The 21,828-nt window shown below is 34.4% G+C and overlaps 3 protein-coding genes and 1 long non-coding RNA gene across 8 annotated transcripts; 2 read left to right on the top strand and 2 right to left on the bottom strand.

The window, feature by feature from the left end:
- The first annotated feature begins 1,063 nt into the window (after window positions 1-1,063).
- On the top strand, window positions 1,064-12,858 carry LOC120200953. 2 transcript variants are annotated; one of them, XM_039201732.1, is made up of 15 exons: window positions 1,064-1,203; window positions 2,041-2,126; window positions 2,239-2,350; window positions 2,457-2,594; window positions 3,269-3,373; window positions 3,768-3,851; window positions 4,051-4,166; window positions 4,291-4,392; window positions 4,496-4,609; window positions 4,703-4,759; window positions 4,856-4,922; window positions 5,015-5,068; window positions 5,165-5,274; window positions 12,790-12,804; window positions 12,847-12,858. In XM_039201732.1, coding segments are annotated over exons 2-14 (1,080 nt in total). In that variant the 5' UTR covers window positions 1,064-1,203; window positions 2,041-2,106; the 3' UTR covers window positions 12,791-12,804; window positions 12,847-12,858. The 2 variants fall into 2 exon arrangements, with proteins under 2 accessions (XP_039057663.1, XP_039057618.1); XM_039201687.1 differs by lacking the exons at window positions 12,790-12,804; window positions 12,847-12,858 and adding exons at window positions 5,339-5,374; window positions 5,602-5,958 and having other exon boundaries at window positions 5,165-5,239.
- On the bottom strand, window positions 7,109-9,180 carry LOC120201107. 2 transcript variants are annotated; one of them, XM_039201861.1, is made up of 2 exons: window positions 8,918-9,180; window positions 7,109-8,383 (listed from the first exon to the last, which is right to left on the bottom strand). In XM_039201861.1, exons 1-2 carry the CDS (start codon window positions 8,980-8,982, stop codon window positions 7,285-7,287), a joined length of 1,164 nt encoding a protein of 387 aa, XP_039057792.1. In that variant the 5' UTR covers window positions 8,983-9,180; the 3' UTR covers window positions 7,109-7,284. The 2 variants fall into 2 exon arrangements, with proteins under 2 accessions (XP_039057792.1, XP_039057736.1); XM_039201805.1 differs by having other exon boundaries at window positions 7,109-8,379; window positions 8,902-9,180.
- A 4,437-nt stretch (window positions 12,859-17,295) lies between the features above and the next one.
- On the bottom strand, window positions 17,296-19,228 carry LOC120201477. Its single transcript, XR_005523657.1, has 3 exons — window positions 19,111-19,228; window positions 17,716-17,718; window positions 17,296-17,308 (listed from the first exon to the last, which is right to left on the bottom strand). It is a non-coding gene; the product is annotated as an uncharacterized LOC120201477 (long non-coding RNA).
- On the top strand, window positions 18,387-21,677 carry LOC120200618 (BTB/POZ domain-containing protein At1g67900-like). Of its 3 annotated transcripts, none has more exons than XM_039201433.1 (5): window positions 18,387-18,469; window positions 19,354-19,544; window positions 19,628-19,697; window positions 19,781-21,046; window positions 21,161-21,677. In XM_039201433.1, the coding sequence occupies exons 2-5, from the start codon at window positions 19,486-19,488 to the stop codon at window positions 21,662-21,664; spliced, it is 1,899 nt and encodes a 632-aa protein (XP_039057364.1). In that variant the 5' UTR covers window positions 18,387-18,469; window positions 19,354-19,485; the 3' UTR covers window positions 21,665-21,677. The 3 variants fall into 3 exon arrangements, with proteins under 3 accessions (XP_039057364.1, XP_039057462.1, XP_039057412.1); XM_039201531.1 differs by having other exon boundaries at window positions 18,406-18,469; window positions 19,368-19,544; XM_039201481.1 differs by lacking the exon at window positions 18,387-18,469 and adding an exon at window positions 19,142-19,182.
- The last annotated feature ends 151 nt before the right edge of the window (window positions 21,678-21,828 follow it).

Genomic DNA, 21,828 nt, shown 5'->3' on the forward strand with positions numbered 1-21,828 from the left:
TAAAGACCAATTTAAAACATAGGTCATAATTGAAGAACCTTATATGCAATTAATAAAAGTTGAGAGCTCTTATAGAATAAAACCAAGTGAAGAGTGAAAGAAAGGAGGAATTAAATCAGAGGAAGGAAAGGTAAAGATTATGAATGGTACAGGTACAGCACACCTTCCCTCCATTACCAGAAAAGTGAAACAGTAGTCTCCACCCCACACAACAGCTGCCTACCCGTACCCGTGTAAAATTTTTTGAACTATAAATTTGACTATAATCTCAAAATTTTATGAACTAAAATTATATGATATAAAAATCTTAAATAAATATATATAAATCATAAAACTTAAAAAATACATAAAAATCTTAAAAGTTCAAAATAATTAAATTTTCTTTGTTTTATTTTTTAAATTGTTTGATTCTTTTTAAAAAAAATAATTTTATGTATTTATTTTGAATTTATCTTTTTGAACACATAGTTCTAGAAGATTATAATACATGACATAATTTTATAATATTAAATTGTTAAAGTGTGGAAAATTAAAATTTAGAGATTAATGTTGAAAAAGGATCAAATTAAAAGATATATGAAATTTAAGGATTAAAAGTGATTTTACTCTTGGTTAACAGTAGCAGCTGAGGGGTCAAATGTCAAATACAAAGAAGAAGGCTTTGAATGTTAAATCAAAACCTTACACGATTTTCGGCACAAATCCCACTCACCAAACATCAATATGCTGTCGCCGAATCGCCCAGTGAAAATTTTGAAATATACCTAAAATAAAATATCAATATTAAATCCTACTTTTTTTTATAAGAACATAAATTCCTTTTTAGATTAAATCTTATATTATTTTTACCTTCCTTTTTGCTTTTGCAATTATTAAATCAGATAATCTTTAGCATTTGATTATTTATTTAGCAAATTAATAGTAAAAAAAAAGTAGATAATTTTCTTCTTTCGACCTTTTTTCCGGGAAATTGAAACCCATGGTTTCAGTTTCAAGTCCTTTTCCTTTCACGTTCCCAATCATTTTCCGTTTAGGAGGGTGACCACGAAATTAGCTCATTCAGAGAAAGATATACACAAGTTTTCACTTAAAGAGTTGGAGTTTATTCTCGCGATTTAGAGGATTTTTTTAAAGCGTTTTAAATACACTTTCAGTTTCCGCCAGATCTTGCTCTGTCATTCACTATATCACCTTATCGTTCAGGTAAGTAAATATTTATAGTTTATTTATTTATTTATTTTTCTTTTCTTTTTATTTAACGATATGTTCTGTTTGGTTCCCGAGAAAAATAAGCATCGTCTCATCTACATTCTGTATGAGCATTCCGTTTTCTAACTTGCTTAAACTAGATTTGTTTAGTATTTCAGTTTTCTGAACGAACTTGAGTCGTTTAACTTTTTTTTTATTGTTTGAAGTATAGTGGTATTACAATAACCGAAAACGTGGTTGAAATCGAAAAAAGAAATTCAGGAATAAGGCTGGATTTTTAAGATTAAATATTGTTAAAGGTTTTGATGGTTTTGTTCTGTATCTTTCAGACTAAGCAAGCTCGGTTGTTACTTTGAACATTTCTAGGCGTTGCTGCCTTTTTAATTTATTGAATTCAACAGTTTTAGGATTCCAGGTTATTAGCCAAAGAAAGAAAATGAAAATGCACATGCTTTCTTAATTGTAGAGTTATTGAATCCAGGACTGGGATTTGTTTGCCTCGCCGATTTGAACTTTTTGTCAAAGGCGGTGCACATGGTTGCTTGCTTTGTGAAGTTGCTAGTTGAAGTTTATTTTGGTTCTTAGTTGCTACTTAATTGCTTCATATGCTTGCATATTTACTATATAATAGTTACAGCATGAATGGAAAGGTCTCATGGCTTGTATTTTGTTTGCTGCTTTCTGCATATTTGGGTAAATTTGATTTAATTAGGATATTATCCTAGAGCGAATGGCTCCTAAATTGCTGTTTGTTCTCAGTTCTCAGTTAATTTATTTCATCTGTAACCATTTTTTTTGCTGAATTTTAATACAAAGTTTTGTTGATATCAGGTCTTTATGCTGAGTGACTTCACATCCTTTTTGTTGTGAGCATACGGTTATACGGATTTAAATAGCATGGGGATCTTTACTCGAAGGTTCAAAACTTATGATGGCCTCTTCATTAGAAAGAATTATTTATTTATGTGTATAAAGAAGTTACTTAGAAGTAGAAGTTATTTAACTTTTATTCAATCTTTGTGCCCACAGTGTAGCTAGTAGAAAGCCAAACGAGAGCATGAAGCTTATTGTAACAACATTTGTTGGAGTAGTTTTTGGATTCTTGATAGGATTAGCTTTCCCAGCATTGTACTTATCAAAGGTATACAAACTGTTGCCTCCGCTTTAGATTCATCATTTTTCTTCTATTCAATAATGATCTTTTTCATCTAAATAATGGAACTTCTGTATTTGTCTGAATATGGCAGTTCAATCTATCGTCCAGCGTTCTTTCTTCTATTGATTTCAAATACACTGAGTACACAAAGTCAAGCCCCTCAAGCTCAGCTGATGTGCCACTTCCAGTTGGTAATGATAGCAGCTCTACAAATGTCACATCAAATAAGGTATTCCTCCTCTCTTAACCTGAGGAGTTCTGAAATATATGAGATAGAAGTTTTGCATGCATGGTCGGAACCCCTTAATGATTAATTTGAGTTGAAGTTTGATGTGAGTAAGTGAAACTTGTGAAAAAATATAGTTCTTGTGGTAATAATGGCAGCTATATTTCTATTTGCATTCTGTTTCTTGTTGAATATTCAGTAATTACGGTTCTTGTGGTGATATTGGCAGCTCTATTTCTTTTTGCATTCTGTTTCTTGTTGAATATTCAGTAATTATAGTTCGTGTGGTAATTCATATATTGTTTACTTGGTTTACCTGTCGGAAAAAAATTATAAATCAGGGAAGCTGAATAAAATACCAAGATTAAATTAAAAATGTTGTGCATTGCTCACTTACCCTAGCATGTCTTGCTATGTGAATGCATATGTTCATGCGTCATCCATATATGTACTCATAACTATACCTATATTTGAGGCGTGTGTTTATTACTTTGTAGTATGTTAGAGGTTGCTTTATATTAATGTTGGCATATCCAAATGTATTATTGGCATCTGTTTTTCTACCACCACCATGTTCTCAAGTGATGTGATTTTTGTGTTTGATAATTTTGTAGGACCTGAATAATATGGTGCGACTTTTATATGCTATGTTTTTATCCTTTATGACTCTAATGCAGATTTGGGTCCCATCAAATCCTCGAGGTGCTGAAAGACTACCACCAGGAATAGTTAGACCTGAGTCAGACTTGTTTTTACACAAATTATGGGGCAAACCTAGTGAGGTTTGTTTTTGTGGACACTTCTACAACCTACTTTGAACCCTGGATTATTATTTAAAGATTTTAATGCAGGCATGAAGATGTTTAGCTCTCGCATGTGAAAATGAATTACATTTGTATCAATTGAATATTTTTTTTATAAATGGATAATCGCTTTTGGAATTGCTGGAAACATCTTTGCCGAAAATCCTTTTCAAGGCCTGATAAATTTCAGGATTTCAAAAATGCAGATATTAATGCCTGCGAGGTTATTTTCAGTATTATCTTTAGTAATCTAGTAAAAATCTCACTTGTTCCAGTCCACAGTTTTCACAAAGAACAGTATCAGATAAAGAGTAAAATATGCTGCAAGGTTTCCTATTTCCATGATTGTGTTTGACAATATTGGCATGTGCAGGACTTGACCAGCATGCCAAGGTATCTTGTCACATTTACAGTTGGCTATGATCAACGAAAGAATATTGATGCAGCAGTTAGTAAGGTATCATACTCTTTATATATCCAAGCATATATGTTTCTTTGAGTACTCCTGTGTATGAATGTGCATCCTTGTTCTCATATTCATGGAGGCAATTATGGATGGTAGCAGAATGCTGAGATGGCGATGGAGGTTTTCTCATGATTATGCGTTTGTTTGTTTCACATTGTAAGTTGTGTGACTAAAAATATTCTTCCAACAGTTTTCGGGGAACTTTACTATCCTTCTCTTTCATTATGATGGTCGAACAACTGAATGGGATGAGTTTGAGTGGTCAAAACAGGCAATACACGTGAGTGTTCATAGGCAGACTAAGTGGTAAGTATTTGTAATTGGAGTATGGATTTACAAATTCTAGTCCCAGATTCATGTAATGACTGGTTATTCTTTGTGTTACTTAAAAAGTTTTAAAGATTTAACTCTTGAGGTTTTAACTACTTAGGTGGTATGCCAAGAGGTTTCTGCACCCTGACATCGTGGTGCCCTATGACTATATATTTATCTGGGATGAGGACTTGGGGGTTGAGCATTTCAATGCTGAAGAGTGAGTGTTGGACATTATTAATAAATGTTTTGTTCACGTTCAACCTTGCCTTTTCCTTTAAAAGAAAATTACTAAGGAGTGTTTTATTTATTTCATTTTTCAGGTATATTAAACTGGTGAGGAAGTATGGACTGGAGATTTCACAGCCTGGTCTGGAGCCAAATAAAGGGTTAACCTGGCAAATGACAAAGAGGAGAGGTGATCGTGAAGTTCACAAGTAAGATATCAGCGAAATTATACCATTAATTATTGAATCAGATGAATTAATTGGTTGACAAGTAACTATTTTTGTTTTCCAATTTTGATTCAGAGAAACAGAAGAGAAACCCGGATGGTGCAATGATCCACATGTTCCTCCTTGTGCAGCGTATGTGTAGCTTTGAGCATTGTTGGTTGTGTAATCATGCCTTGATATTCCATAGATCTATTAACTATTAGTTTGTGTTTTCTTCCTTGTATGCAGGTTTGTTGAGATAATGGCTCCTGTGTTTTCACGAGATGCATGGCGATGTGTATGGCATATGATTCAGGTACAAGGGTGTATTTATCTCATCTTAATACCGTGTAGTTTCAAATTATTTTGCCGCATACTCATTTTATTGCTTTCGTATACAATGTCCAGAATGACTTAGTCCATGGTTGGGGTCTTGATTTTGCCCTCAGAAAATGTGTAGAGGTCAGCATCTCTGTTTTCTTCCCAAACCTTCTAGCAAACAATTTCTTTGTTCAGTGACCGTTTACTAAAAGTACTAATGTGTTTTTATAAAAACAGCCCGCCCATGAGAAGATAGGCGTCGTAGATGCCCAGTGGATTGTTCATCAATCCGTCCCCTCTCTCGGGAACCAGGTAACGACAGCTTTGATTTTCTCTTCATTATTATGGTTAGTACTAAACTTTTGTTGTTGTGCCTGAATGAAGCACTTACCATAATTTGTCTTTTGGTAGGGAGAGTCGCAAGATGGGAAGGCTCCATGGAAAGGGGTATGCAAACTTTTGAATCTCAGATTTACAAAATATCAGATTTTTTATAGTGATTGAACCTATAACCTTTTAGAGGAACGAGTTGTCTAGGGTTGAACTCGTGATAAGGTGTCGATCGGGATTTGATTTCTATTCAAGCCTGTTGTCATTGCGCCATAGCTCGACTAATAACAGCTTTGTTTATTAGCATTTATTGAAGTTGATGATTTGATTAATGGCATTGGCAGGTAAGGGAAAGATGTAGGAAGGAATGGAGTATATTTCAAATGCGGTTTTCAGCAGCGGAGAAAGCTTACTTCAAGGCGATAAATTCAACATCTCGCTAGGACTATTAGCAAGCAAAACTCGAAAACCCTGGCCTGTTCGGCGCATTATTCAGACTCAGAGCCACCCCTTACCGTCGCAGCTGGAATTCCTCGGATCTGTCACGGTAACTAAGAGAGCTTTAATATTATTTTAGAATCGTCATTCTTAAATTCACATAAAATTTGTAGAATCCAACATTGTTTTCTGTTAACCATTGGTTCTCGTATGTCATTGTGTCTTAAATTCGATTTCTTATAAGAAAATTCTGGTCCATGGCCTGCAATTTTTTTTAATAAAATTCAGTAAATAAATTACAGAAATTGGTATGCCAGGCACGATCGTTATTAATATGAACCAAACCGACGTGGCATCCGTTACTCTTTTGATTTGAATTTAAGTGATCTGGAAAACATAGGTTGCTGAGGCAGATAACTTATCAAACTATTCCTTGGATTTGCGTTATTTAGCCGTTTTCAGTTAGTTGGCGGTGAGTTGGACGGGACCCAGTGGGCACTACTTTTATTAATAATCTCTAAACTTAAAAATTATAAATACATGTATAAATATCATGGATTTATTGGGGGGGAAGTAATAAGAAAATCCAAAAAATTAAAAATATGGATATTCAATAATTATTTTAAAAAATAAGTTAAAATGAACAAACAATATATAAAATTATCCCAAAATAGATAGGGCTTTGTCGAAATCTATTAATTTTGAACATAAATGTCAAATTTATATTTTTTTTAAGAGAACAAATTGGAATAAAAGAAAATTAAGATGAATGGAAAATATTTTGGTAAAAAGAATACAAGGACATTTGTCTAAAAGCACATTAACATTAATGTATGTTCAAAATCAAAAAACTAAAATGCTAATATTTTTTTGAATTAATCACTGATATTTGATTTATTGACCAACTAATCTAGATCGGATACTGCAGAGATGAGGGTGATCCTCCCAAACCAGTTTGCTCTATTCGCAAACACCAGGAATCGAACCCGACCTTGCTTAAGGGACTTAATGCATCACCTGGTTGTTGGTAGTTAGATAATATTTTAATCCTCTCAAATCCTAATTAAAACTAAAATATAAAAACTTTTTGATCCGTTATTGTCAACCATTAATCAGTTTAAAACTATATTATATTAATATTTTGGCTAAAAACCGTTGATTCCTCTAATTGGATATTCAATATATTAATTTCTAAAATTGCAATCAAATTCTTTATTCAATTAATTATGGTATTTGATGTAAGCCAAACCAAATGAAATAAGGATTAATCATAAAACAAGTAATCAAGGGGAACAAATTAAGGAATTCCATAGAACATGTATGAACAAATGGTCTCAAAACAAAACTCCCCAACATAGGGAAATCACATGAACCCTAAATTAATGTATTAGAGAATCAACCTAAAGGGCAGTACATGGCTCAGCGAATGAAATATCCTCCACCAAGTAAACCTCAAATCAAGGAATAAAGGGTTATATACAAACCGAGGCATCTCGGTGAAGTTTCACCGTCGTTAATAATTCAATCGAACCCTGGTAGGACCTCCGACTAGCCGTTACAAGTACAAGCATATGAAGCTGCTTGAAGATTTACCCTCTTTCTCTTATACAATTTCCAGGCAAAAGGAATTTATATTTATCTGCATTCTCGAGAAGAAATGATGGCAGATGAACAGCTGAATAGGAATGAGGGATCGGTCCCATTTTCCCGATTATTTCCTTGAAAGTGTACTCCTCCGGGAGCATGTCGAATAGATCAGAGCCCTTGCAGATTATTCTTTGTATCCTTTTCGGGTTCAAAAAGCGTGAGAACCTCACTCTATCGTTATGGCTGTAAGCTTTCATCTTAAATACGAACTCGCTAATGCTGCGGAAGCAAAAACTGCAATGCCACCCTGCATCTGCCAGAATCTCATCGCTCTGGCGATAATGTGCATACCTTGTTTTCCCCGTTTGATATCTATGGACCGACGCCCTCCAGCTGTTATTATCAACAAGAAACTCAAAGGAATAAAGATAATTCTTAAGCCGAAGATGAAGCACTTGAGGTATGTCATCGCACCACCTGAGGAGGTTCATGGTATGCCTGCTTGGTATCTCGTCAACATCCGACATTATTAACAAGTCATCATCCGAAATCCCGGCAACTTTGAGAAGCTGATCCAACGCTACTCGCTGCAAAGCCTCCTCAACAAATGGATTTTCTCCTTTCTTAAACCTTCCTCCGATTGTCCCGTAAGTCAACCGGGGCTCAACAAACTTGAATTTGTCTCGATTGCTAGCAAATACCATAGGCTTTGGAATCCCCGTGAATGTCGAATTAGACTCGAGAAGAACAAACTGCGTAATGTAGGGGTACAACTCTTGCCACCGTAGAGTAAGAATATCCACCTCATTACTAAACAACACCGCATCATAAACCCGTCTAGGAAATTCACGAACCCCCCAACCATGAAGTTTGCAGAGCTTCTCCATCGACACATTCTCGTGATAATAATGCGGGATATCATGGAAAGGCTTGGGCGGCGATTCCCATAGCGGCCGGAGAAAGTATGAAATCTTCTGACCATGAACATATATGCCAAATATGCATGTCGGAATCAGAACAAACATGAAAATGTAAGTTTTCAAATCGATGCCTCGCAGTATACAACGAATTCTCGACATGCTCAGCTGGCTTGATTCCTGTAGCATACAGAAAATACAATATTAATTCTAATCAAATTCAAAGTAAAATTTCAAACAAGGCAATCCAAATACATCAATGGCTAGTATAAATCTAGGAGGAGAAATCTAGAAAAGAAAAATAATGGAATAAATGCAGCGTAATGCACTTTCAGATTCTTAGAAAAGTATGGAAGGAGCTGAAAAGTATATATATACATATACACACACACACACGTATATACAAAAGCAGTAGAATCCATTCAAACCATCAATCGAACACCTTAAAAGCAAGCTAAAATATTTGCAAACAAAGTCCCCAAAGTAAATAAAATAGTTAAATCTGAAGAGTTTCAGACCGATAACAAATCAGTAGGCAAACTCTCAATCCCCAAATAAAAAGCGAAGACTTAGAAGCTAACTTGTAAATGAAAATATTTACTAAAAATTTAAAATTTTTGAACCCCGTTGATTTCCCTCACATCCCCCCACGAAACCCAGAAATCGAAACATAAAAATAGAGAGATCAAAGGAGTAAAGTACCTGTCCACAAACATCTCCACAGATATCATCAGATTTCTTCGAACAATACTGCCCTCCTCCTTCATTCATCATCCACCACATTTTTTCAACAAAACGAAAGAATAAACCACAACAAAGAGAAATCTTTTAGCTGGAAGCTGAAGAACCCAGGTAGATCAACCACCAGAAAAGTAACTATCTAGATCTCCGACTATCCCACTTTTCTCCTCTAACGGTTACCTATAATCTCTCTCTCTCTCTCTCTGTAAAAGGGAAACCCCAAAAGGCCCAAGAGAAAGACACTGAATTCTTAATGGGAAAGAAAATTAACAGAAATACGGAGCTTTAATAATTAGTTTATACGACCCAAAAATTGAATTTAAAGAAATTATTGAATAACTGGGTATTGTCTATCTGTGAATAGGTGACACTTGTTGATACTCGATAAACAATGGAAGGAAGTGGTGATAATAGCCAATTCTCTTGTCGTCTACTTCTGCTCTTCTTTCCCCAATGCTATACCTTTGCTTTATATAATTTTTCCCTTTTTACCTACGTTTATGAATTTACCCTTAGGGTTTTACTTCGTGGCTAAGTCATGGGTGTTCCAGCGAGGGTGGTTTAGGTAATTACGGTATTAAAAACAGGGGTTGTCGGACCGGGTTTTTCCGCGAATTGGAAATTTGGGAAATTGACAGGCTCAGATCGGCAAGACGAAAACGTCTTCGGTTTTTACTAGGGGTACACGTGGCCCTCACATGCTAGTTTGAGCCGAGTCTTTTAATGCACGCGCTTTAGTGTTTTAGCCTTTTTGGACTAAGTGGCAAGCTAATTTGCCATTAGGTCCTTTGATGCACAAGTTTGATACTGTCAATACAGATGTATTTTTTAAGCTTACATATTTTTAAATCTTATCTGTTTTTAAATATTATTATAATATAATATATTTTAGAATTTTTATAGTCATTAATAATACGTTGATAGTTTATACACATAATTATTTAAAAAATCCATTATTATGATTATCAAATTAATTTAATTTAATTTTTTATTTATATTTATATTTCAACTAAAATATTAATGAAAAACTGTATTTACCTCTTAAGATAGAAGAACACCAAACACATTGAAAATTATTTAATTTTTATTAATAGTATTAAATTAAAAGAGGTGATGGTCCTCCATGAGGGTTTCCCTCCCTTTATTTATATTTATATTTCAACTAAAATATTAATGAAAAACTGTATTTACCTCTTAAGATAGAAGAACACCAAACACATTGAAAATTATTTAATTTTTATTTAATAGTATTAAATTAAAAGAGGTGATGGTCCTACCATGAGGGTTTCCCTCCCTTCCATGAAGGACCTACCCCTTGCTGAGATGCACATGGTTTTAATAATTGAAATTATATCCCCAGTTCCTCTCATTTACCTATTATTATTATTATTATTATTATTACTACAACTACTATTATTAAATCTATATTATCTCATTATATTGCCTATACTTTTGATAAATCTTTTAACATTTTAAAAAAATAATTTGGATTATTATTTTCTAAATATATTATTATTATTATTTCAACTTAGAAACTTATCAGACCAAGCATCGTGCATGGCATGATTTTTGTGTTCATTTTTTTTTTGAAAAGGGAGTTTTATATTATTAAACTAAATACAAAACATGATAAATACACGAGTCTCATTAAAAAACTCCTATAACCAATGACCAGAAGACATTACACCATGCCAAACACTTCGACAGCACTGCAAATTGGTAAGCACTGAACCCACCTCATATGGAATTAATGTTCAGTAGTAAATTATCTACACTAGATCCTTGATTGGATCCCTAGATGATCTATCCACATTTCCCATATCAAAGTAAATAAATAAATTAATATTTTGTTAAAAAAATATTTAATTTGCATGAAAAATAAATAAACAAATTATTTCATAATTATATAATTAATATAATAATAAAACAAAACACACACGTATATATCGAAATTACCAAATCTAATTTTATTCCAACGGCAAAGTTGAGTTCCCGACATTACAAGTTAATTGCTTCACAATTTAAACGTGAATTTCATCAGTTATCCTTTTTCATCACTTTTAGATTGTGTTTTCCTTTCAATATTTCTAAAATTTGTAAAATTAAAAGTTAATACGATAAAATTACATTTTAGTTCTTATGTAATTTTATAATTTAAGTTCAGTCCCAGAAAGAAAAGGAATTTATGGTTTCGTCCTTGTTTAAAATTTTAGACTTTTATAGTCGGCATGGATGTGATATTTGAGATTTGGGGGAGGTGATTATAGTTGAAGTTGAGGGACCAACTAAATATATTAAAGTTACCAAGAGAGAGATGACTATCCAGCTCAGTTGATAGAGCACAAAGTTCTTAACATTTAGGTCGTGGGATCGAGTTTCACGGAGGGCATTTCATAATTCGGAGGTCTTCTACGGAAGCTGTTCTCAAACTGGTGTTGGGGGCAGCCTACTATCTTACCTTCCCCTTACCCCATTACATATGAAAACAAGGGACAACCATTTTTTACCAAGAGAGTAGGTGGAAGGAAGATTCAAAAAGGGTCAACTGAAGAAATTCCAACGTAAAACTCCATCATCGTCAAGTCAATGGCTCCCATATACACTCATTAAAACATATAGACATTGCAAACCTTAAACTAAGCCCTAGCATGCAACTTGCAATCATCTTGTTGAGTGTTTTTAATAAAGTATACCTAATAATAATGCAAATGACAACCGAGGAGAAAATTCATAGTTGGATCTCATTTTAGTTGTAAATTGAAATATAAACCGTTAGATAAATATAAAAAAATATGAAAGGTGTAGTCGATAAAAAATAGATGGAGAATTAATATGTGTGAGAAAGCAGCCATGGAGGCTGTGAATGATGAAAGGGTCGGTGGTCTGAGTTAACAAACGTGGAATGAGAAAATGTAAATAGAGAGACGACATAAATTTTCTATTGAATGTTTAATAAACTCTGTTTCAACCTCATACAAAGGTATGTCTTATATAGCCAAAGTAACCAACAAATCATAACAAACTAAGTCCTAACTAATAACAAATACTAACTAATCTTATTAATATTCTAATAATATGAATTGATTCAATTAATTGAACAGATACTAGTACCCTTAAAATATAGCGACATCAGAGATTGGCAGGAGTCTCAGTTCCTCTTAACTTTGTCTCTTTAAAAATTGTACAATTCTTGTTCTCGAGTAAAAGAAATTAATTTCGTGTATGTGTACAAGCCACATTCTAATAATAAGATGAAGATAGCAATCTCATTTGATCCATTCGAGGGGAACCTAAACTATTGTTAAAAAAAAAAGTGAACCCTGAATTGCTTTTGACATTGTTAACAAAAATTAAATTGGTCAACAACCCTTTTGAAGTCGTTATCCTTAAATTTCTGGAACCGTTACTATACTAAACAATATTTAGTTGATTGATTTGACGATATCAACGTTAAATTTATTTAAGTCATTTCGTTCTTTTTTTCAAATTGTTGCTCTTATTATCCTATTCATTTTTTTTTCGTTGTGAGTTTTTTTTACTCAATATTGGAATTGTATATGCTAATATGCATGTACGAGTCTAAAATTTGATTTATTAATATATTTCACATCGAATTTGAACAAGTATTCAACGTTAAAGGAAAGACCCAATTAAAATGATACTAATATTTTAAAATCTCAATTTGAACTACAGAAATTATGAACTAATTTAAATTTACGTTATCGTTTGAAAATATTTCATGAATCTAATTTTTTTTCATCGTCATAAATAAATATAATAAACTTTTTTTTATATAAATTTCCTTAATTACAAATAACCTCAAATCTTTAAGTAATTAAATCGAAGAAGATTACATGTATAAATGTATAAAAATTTATGTTCATTAGGTCCAGACTAAATGATAAGATTGAAATTTTAGGATTTTTTTCTTTCTAGATTTAAGTATTTTATCTTTGTGTGTGTTGAGATTCATATTATAAAGATCTTAGCGGATAGATCAGAATCATACTAATCCAGATTTTATTCTAATTATATTTTAATATTTTTTTAGAATTACATATAAATTCAATTTTTATTCGAATAAATATTAATTTATTGGGTCCAAATTTTTAATTAGGCAATTTCAGTGGCCAACAACATTGTGCCGTGCAATCAACCAATAACCTATTAACGACATTCCTACACAATATTACATTACCACCAATGTCTTGTTTACTGGTCGAGCCTTTGGACTTTTCTTTTTTAATTTTTATTGGGAAATGGAAACGCCGACGACTCCGATTATTTTAATTTAAGGGAAATTGCTAAGCAGCGTCTAATAACATTAATTAAGCCTCGACATGCATGAAATATAATAGTCTTTAAAGAATGAATACATAAACATTATTTGATGCCTTCAACCACTGATTAAACGGCAATACAGATCAATCGGCCGGTGACAAAAACCCAGAAATGTATTTCCAAGAAATTATTCCACGGCAAAAACCTTGTTTTATTTACGTTATAATATTAGCCTTGTTTACGCCAATAGCCTGATGACTGCTTTAAATATTCCTGATTCCTCGAGCCTTTCAATTCCTGTCAGTTCAAAACCCAGTTAGAATTTCGAAATTTTCAAATACGGAAGGGATCGGATTCCATTTACATTGCAGATGAAGCCAGATGAACCTCAGTTTAGAGCATAAAGTTCTTAACTTTAAGGTCGTGGATCGGGTCTCACGGAGGGTATTCATAATATGAAGGTCTCCCATAGAAACTGTTCTAAACTTGACGTTGGAAACAACATATTACCTTACCTCCCCTTACCCCATTACATATAGGAATAAGGGACAGTTAATTTTTATAGAAAAATAATAAATACAATCATTTTGCAGTTATTGGCCCAATAAAATAAAAAATCGAAAATCTAAAAGAATAAAATGATTAAAGCTATAATTTATATATGATATAAATACTAATCATAAAATTTAACCTTTTAGTTGATAACTAGGAGAGGGCGTAAGGTGGAAGATGAATAGGGCGAGTGGTGCTAATGCTTGGACTCGAGAAAAAGAAGATGACACGTGCTTTTAGATTCTTTACAGCCTTTCTGATTAGCATATTCTCTATTCTTAGTTAAAGAGGATGAACAGTAAAAACGGTGAGCTTAAGCTATGGCTAGGCTTAAATAATATGGAGAAAAGGGGTATTACTTTTCCAGTTCCAACCACCTTCATATGCGACCTAAGTCCTAACAAAGCTTTAACCAAAGATGCTTTAGGCTTAGGCCATGCAAAGTCCAGATGCTAATTTCAATTTTAATATTTCAGTTTCCGGTTTCAATTACAGCCTGAAAAAAACAAAATTATTGGGTCATATGTACATAATATATACAATACATAAATAATTAAATAATTATATTATTTTCCTATCATTAAAGTTTAAAAATTCAAATTATGATGTTATAAATAGGTAAACTAAGTTGGAAATATCATTGTTGTATCGAGTCTCTACATTACTTAATCTGGATCATAGGCGGAACATCTCCCATTGGCCCTTGCTAATTATTTTTTAAATTTTCATTGATAAAATCAAGTACACTTTTATATTAATTTTGTTTAAAATTTACGATTTTTTTGTTATTTTATTTTAACATTAAGTCTTATTATAAAAAAATATTTATTTTCTAATTGAATTGAATTATCAATAATTTTTTTTTGGAAAAAAAGGTATAAATTTGGAATAAAACCCAGTACATAAGATGTCGGAACCATGAAACCAAAGGCATAGTGGGCTGGATATGGTTAAGATCTAGCAAGTAGCAATATCCAAGAAAAGCAAAACGTTTGGGCTCATATAGATCATTAGACATATTGGAAGGCTCATTAGACAATATGTCCGCCGCCCCCCCCCCCACCCCCAAGTTTCTGAAATTATAGCCCACAACTTAACAAATTAAACTATTAGTTCGATTGTTATTGCTGTTTATTGAATTTAGTTTAGGATAGGTATTGCTGTTAGGTGATATCTGATGTCTGCAGGGATGGATACGGTGTGAACAATTATCATATGAAAATTTAAAATTATCACGTATTTTGAATTGTTTTATAATTTTTTTATTGAAATTTTTTTTCGTCCCCCTAAGATTTTATAAGTTAATCCCTCATAAAATCTTAGAAGTTCACCTCTTAACGTAAGATTTTGCATCTGTCCCTACATGTAATTTTATAAGTTAATCCCTCATAAAATCTTAGAAGTTCACCTCTTAACGTAAGATTTTGCATCTGTCCCTACATGTCTGATCACAACTGATAAATAAAATAATCAAATTAAAACCTTTTAATGTGGTTAGAGAAAATATTAGATTAAGGAATGAAATGAAAGTATATATATGAGGTTAAAATCTTAAAATAAAGGCGAATGCTTAAATTATTGCAAAAGGAAAGAACACTACCGTGCTGAGTGGTCCCTCCATGGGTGAACTCATTGATGCGATTTAAGCCACAAAGTCCATAACGTGAGATCAGATAAACCAAAGCTTAAAGCCCCAAAAAGAAGAAAACCTTAACAATCAAAGATACGAGTGAATAATTGCTGCCATTTGTCAACAACTGTATAAAGTTTGATATTCTATTACTAAAAATATTTTTTATTTTACATTATCGTCCTTTTTATATATCATTTTACAACACCATGGATTGGATTGGATTGGACTCTGGACCTAATCATTACGAGCATTTTCTCTCTCTTTTTGGGTAGGGATGGAAAAAAATCCAAACTCGACGGGTAAAATTTAAAATCGAATTAAACGGGGACGTGAAAAAATCATTTATGTTAAACGGGTATGGGAACGGAAAAAAATCGTTTATGTTAAACAGGGACGGGACGGGTTTAGAAATCCCCGCCCCGATTACATGGCCCGATACCCGGCCCGATAAATATTAATAATAATAATTATATATATAATATTAATAAATTAAATTTAAATTAAAAAATATATAATATTTATATATTTAATTTAAATATATATACCCGGCCCGATACCCTACCCGATACCCGTTTATGCTAAACGGGATACCCGTTTCCCCGCGGTTTTCCCCGATTACCCGATGGGGATCTCCGTTTAAATCCCCTTAGTTTTTTAAGCGGGAACGGATACATGTTTTTTAAATAGGGACGGGGCCAATACCCGGCCCGAACCCGGCCCGTTGCCATCCATATTTTTAGGGTTGATTGTTAAGGTGTGGTACTTGTGGAAAGTTATTTATGGGTATAAATTTAGATTATGATATTAGAATTTCAAAAGAAGATTATGATTTTTGTCAAGTGGATATGCGTAAACGTTGAATATCAATTAAAGGGTGTTAATGCAATGTACCAAATGGCTTGTCTAAGGTTACACTTATCTGGCCTGGCGGGTAACTTGACCTTTAGATAAGTATATGTTTTCCTGGATCGAGTTCGAATCGAATATAAATACGAGAGTAATATAATATATAACTATTTAAATTTATATATACGATGAAATGACAATGATACCGTTAAATTAACAATAATTATTTTAGTATTTATATGAGACTCAAGTCTCACAAAGAAAAAGATGTTAATCATGGATACTCCAACAAATGATTGAAAAGATGGAATGCTGTGATGGTCAAAATTCACCGATCTAGTAATGATGAATTTGATCTGCGATTTTGGTTTGATTCGACGTTTCAGCCTATTATTTGCTCTTCTTCCCTCGACCCATCTGCAAGTTACACTACTGTGAAATTCAACAGTAGCACACCAAATTATATCGCGACACCCAATTACCCTATCGGTAGTTTTTGTTGTTTTCTTCAAGATCTGGATTCATCACGAGCGCATAAACCCCACCACCTCATTGGTAAGAAAAAGGCTGAAAGTGACATTGATTCGAATCCATGCACGGCCAATGCCCCTGAAGGTTACGATTCACAAGATAAGCGTGTGAGTTTCTTTCCAAATTCCAAGCTCTCGAAAGTTGGGTTTTAAATAACAGACAGACAACGATAACACCAACTTGAAGTAAATTGCCGGGTAGATAGTTATCAGAGGTGACAAGCATTTCTCGTGGCGTCACTTCAATGTTGTTTCAGGCCCATCCCGAGAGCCCTATGTTGCTTAAGTTGTATGCCGTTAGATAAACGTCGGACTCCAACCGTGTCTTGTCTTGTGATTGTATATTATTAATGAATAAAGCAATAGGCCGTGTCATTATATGGTTCAATATTTAACGACCCATTTCATATTTATAATATATTTTAATTGAATGATTGAATTGTAATTTTTTTTTAAAAGTGACCCATTTATAACCGAACTAATAATTAAATAACCTGAAATGTATTATCTATAATAATTCTATATACTCCATAAATCAATAAGTCACTATATATGAGCATGTAAAATGAACACATAGAGATAGACAAAGTTGGAAACAATGTATATTCTCTTCTGATATTCATTGATTTCCCAAAGCAAATCTCTGAACAAGGAGGAGGATTCCCACTTTGCCCGTCACCTTCTTCCCATCACCATGCATCAATTATAAGTTTCTTTCTTTAATATTCCTTTGTTTTTGTTCGAGTCTTTCGGTGTTAAGTAGTTATACGAATTCCGATTATATCTAAATTTCAGTTAGATCAAACCCTTGAATAAAGGAAAAAACTTTCTCATTCAAAAAAAAAAAACTCGAACTCAAAATATTATAAAAAGAAAATATAAACTCGATAAAGATCAGGTCACTCTCTTCAAAATTCTAATCTTGCCGATCACTATCTTCTTTCATTTAGTCCGACCTTTCTAAGCCGCTCTTTTATTCCATACACTTGAAGATATTCAAAAATAATTTAATGAGATCCAAATTTTCTTAAGCTGAGTCGAGGCAAAGGCTTAGGAGCTTCAAAAATTCAACCCCTAATGATCCAAGCTACAAAGGATTTCCAATCGTGGAAGTGGGGGTACAAGGGTCCCACACCACGGACCCCAAAATGGTCCTACTAAAGGAGATGTTGTCGGCTGGCCGACCCTTAAGGTAGCACTGAGAAGGACCATTACAGGCATTTGTGGATTACCCTTTCCTCGCACGTAAGGTTGACATCAAATTATCCCCCACAGAAGACTTCACCCTGTATCCATCTCCACTCAATTTCATCACATTATCCTTAGCCTACACCAAAAAAAAAATATTGAGATCACCAAAGTTGCCTGGCCTTAGGGTCGGCATTGGTCGAGCCAAGACGAATCTTCGGTCTCGGTCTTTAGTGGACAATGATCAAGCCTAAACGGAGACTGTATCTTAGTCTCCCTTGTGATATGCCTCAGTTCTTCACGACATTTAGGTACACAACATGGCCTCTTTCACAAAACCAAGTTGTTTAATGTTACGTTTTTAACTTATTTATTGATTGGATTTGCAGAGAATACTTGTTCTGGCTTTATTTTTATACCCTTTTTGTTTCTCCCTTTCACTTCATCATATTTAGCAGCTTGAAGAAAGTTCCCATTGAAACATCTTTAGCTAAATCAGGTGACCATGAAAACCCATTTCCCTTTTTGTTTTTTAATTGTTTATTCTGAATTTTCCTTGTAATTTCTATCTGGATTTTTGCTTGGTCATGCTGTGAATCCAAGCCATTAGAATAAGATATTATATAAAACAAAGACTGCAAAGCTTGTGACCTTCAACTGCATTAATGAATCTCTTTTACAACTGAAAAAAAGAATACACTTTCTCTTTTCTCAACATACTAACATTCACATTAATGATCTGCTCAACTTCATGATCAGCGGACCATTTTGGATTAAATTCGAGGAAAGGGTTGTTGGTGATATTTTAGTGAAAATCACAAATGGCAGTTCAGCTCCAGATTTTTTTAGTTGTGGTGCAGATTGCAGATTGCACTTGCAGCACCCAAATTTTTAAAAATATATGATCTGCAATGTTTAAAAGTCGTCGGTGACTCTGGTTAAAGGCAACTATAATAGCCATACACATATATATTCTATTCCTTCTTTCAGCTTTTTCTTCTTTACTTTCTTTGTGTAAAGTTAGCAGACATTATAAATGGTAATTGAGTGGCGTACGATGCTGCGTATAAACTAGTTTTTGGCTAAAATAAGCCTGGGGCCGTACAGATGAAAAAAGAAAAACATTTTGGGTGTACACACATATATATACACATGTACAGGTTGAATTTTTCGATGAATGGTTGGCATTTGGTGTCGGATTTTCAGGTTGTTGTCTCAAGAAACATTCTTTCTTTCTAATTGGAGTAACATATTGAACCTCAACTTTCTTGTTTTCTTCTATGTTTACACTGCAATGGCTTTGATTCTTTGTTTTGCATGTCCAAACCAAATGGGGTATGGAATTTGGATTATTTGATCTTCTTGGTTTCCTTCACTTGACAGTTTTGGTTGGGTAGTTTTGGACCAGGAAATTGATGGTCTGGTTGGTGCACCAAGAGACGAGCTTTATTAGTTCCTATCATGTTAATTTGTAGCTGGTGAAAACACAATTCAAGAAGAACACAAAATCCAGACATGAAGTTTATGAAACTTGGATCTCGACCAGACACCTTCTACAGTGTTGAGGCTTTAAGGTATGATTATGAAGACACACTCAAGTTTCCATTTTCTTGTTATTTTTTTAGGAAGATTCCATGATTTTCTTTTCTTGATGCAGGTCCGTCTCTTCTGACGTCTCTAGTGACCTTATAATTCAAGTGAATGGAAGTAGATATCTGCTTCACAAGGTAGTTTTTTATTCTCAGATTGTTGTGGTTCAATTCAATCTCTTTTTTTCTTATACCGATTGTTTAATTCATTGTACAAGCAGTTTCCTTTGTTGTCAAAGTGTTTGAGGCTTCAAAGGATATGTTCTGAATCCCCTGAGACATTACAACGCCAAATAATCCAATTACCTGATTTCCCCGGAGGTATAGAGGCTTTTGATCTTTGTGCTAAGTTTTGTTATGGTATCACAATCACCCTCAGCGCCTATAACATCGTCGAGGTCCGATGTGCTGCCGAATATTTGCAGATGACGGAAGATGTCGAGAAAGGGAACTTGGTTTACAAAGTTGGAGTTTTCTTCAATTCCTGCATCCTGCATGGTTGGAAAGACACTATTGTGACCCTGCAAAGCACCAAAACTTTTCCTTTATGGTCCGAAGACCTCGGGATCACGAGCAGATGCATAGAATCGATTGCGTCAAAAGTTTTGACACACCCTTCGAAGGTGAGCTTGTTGCATAGTCATTCGAGAAGGGTTCGGGAGGATATATCATGTAATGGAGCCGAGAGCCAGCGGCACCGACCTACAACCAAAGGTTGGTGGGCCGAGGATGTTGCTGAGTTGAGTATTGACTTGTACTGGAGAACCATGATAGCTATCAAATCTGGTGGGAAAATACCTTGTAATCTTATCGGCGAAGCACTGCGAGTTTATGCATCTCGATGGCTACCGAATATATCGGGAAAGGTAAAGGCTAACAAAGAAGCAGCAGCATCAAGCTCGGATTCGGACTCGGCTAATGAGGTTACTTCGAAGCACAGGATGCTGTTGGAATCTATAGTAAGCTTACTCCCATCGGAGACAGGTGCTACTTCTTGCAGTTTTCTAGTTAAGCTCTTGAAAGCGGCCAACATTCTTAATGCTTCATCGTCTTCGAAGATGGAATTGGCTCGAAGAATAGCACTTCAATTAGAGGACGCAAGAGTCAGTGATCTGTTAATACCTTGTTTAGCACACTCAAGCGATGCCCTCTACGATGTCGACGTGGTTCAGTCCATTTTGGAGCAATTCATGTCACAAGGACAAAGCCCTCCTACGAGTCCTCCAAGATCCAAGCTGGGGATTGAGAGGAGAAGAAGGTCGCGTTCGGCCGAGATTGTCGATATCGAGCTTCAGGAAGCTAGGAGATCTTCTGCATCACACAGTTCCAAACTAAAAGTAGCTAGAATTGTAGATGGATATCTCCAAGAGATTGCCAGAGACATAAATCTTCCCCTGTCGAAATTCATTGCAATAGCTGAGACAATCCCAAATTTCTTGCGGCCTGATCACGACGATCTCTACCGAGCCATCGACATCTATCTCAAGGTACATACAAACTGGTTTTCTGACCTCATCGGTCCACCATATACTAGTAATCATCTCTGGAAACATTACCAATAAGCGTGCAGATTCAATTAGTTGTTGTGTATGTACATCCAGGCACATCCGAACCTAAACAAGAGCGAAAGAAAAAAGATATGCCGAATCCTCGACTGCAAAAAGCTGTCGGTGGAGGCCTGTATGCATGCTGCTCAAAATGAAAAGCTTCCACTTAGAGTAGTGGTACAAGTTCTGTTCTTCAAGCAAGCTCGAGCAGCCGCTACGGGCGGCAAAGTGACTGAACTCCCTAGCAACATCAAGGCACTTTTAGCCGCACATAACATCGATCCATCTAAGCCTCCAGGGCCTTTAAGCACTACTACTAGTAGCCACATTCCAGCAGATGACCAATGGAGCATGTCAGTCATTAAGACCCCGAAGTCCAGAACTTCGACATTACGGTCGAAGGAGGCTCTAGACGATGATTTGGACGAAAACGACATGAACTTCGATGGAGTCAGAAGACCTTCAATGTTCAAGGCTTTCTGTGCTCTCCCTACCAGACCCAAAAGAATGTTCAATAAGTTGTTGTCCATGAATAGAAGTGGCAGTGAAAAGAATTGAGTGAAGTTTTGTTTTATTTTCAAGCTAGGGATGCTAATTACACCAAATTTAAACAAACTATCCGGTTGATTTAGATTTATGTGGAATTTAATTGAAATAATAATGTAGGGTGGTAGTTTTAACAATACATTTTGAAATTTTGATTTTTTTTAGATTCATATTAT

Source organism: Hibiscus syriacus, unplaced genomic scaffold (assembly GCF_006381635.1).
Source record: "Hibiscus syriacus cultivar Baekdansim isolate YM2019G1 unplaced genomic scaffold, ASM638163v2 tig00000002_pilon, whole genome shotgun sequence".
NCBI classification, from domain to species: Eukaryota; Viridiplantae; Streptophyta; class Magnoliopsida; order Malvales; family Malvaceae; genus Hibiscus; species Hibiscus syriacus.

Excerpts from the sequence above, each read along its gene's own strand:
- LOC120200953 (XM_039201687.1), top strand. The coding sequence starts at position 2,107 with ATGGGGATCTTTACTCGAAG. Across the intron at positions 4,393-4,495 it reads GAGCATTTCAATGCTGAAGA|GTATATTAAACTGGTGAGGA; the intron begins GTGAGTGTTGGA and ends TTCATTTTTCAG. Across the intron at positions 4,760-4,855 it reads CATGTTCCTCCTTGTGCAGC|GTTTGTTGAGATAATGGCTC; the intron begins GTATGTGTAGCT and ends CCTTGTATGCAG.
- LOC120201107 (XM_039201805.1), bottom strand. The coding sequence starts at position 8,982 with ATGTGGTGGATGATGAATGAAGGAGGAGGGCAGTATTGTTCGAAGAAA. Across the intron at positions 8,380-8,901 it reads GTGGAGATGTTTGTGGACAG|GAATCAAGCCAGCTGAGCAT; the intron begins GTACTTTACTCC and ends TGTATGCTACAG.
- LOC120200618 (XM_039201433.1), top strand. The coding sequence starts at position 19,486 with ATGAAGTTTATGAAACTTGGATCTCGACCAGACACCTTCTACAGTGTT. Across the intron at positions 19,545-19,627 it reads TACAGTGTTGAGGCTTTAAG|GTCCGTCTCTTCTGACGTCT; the intron begins GTATGATTATGA and ends TTCTTGATGCAG. Across the intron at positions 19,698-19,780 it reads GTAGATATCTGCTTCACAAG|TTTCCTTTGTTGTCAAAGTG; the intron begins GTAGTTTTTTAT and ends TTGTACAAGCAG.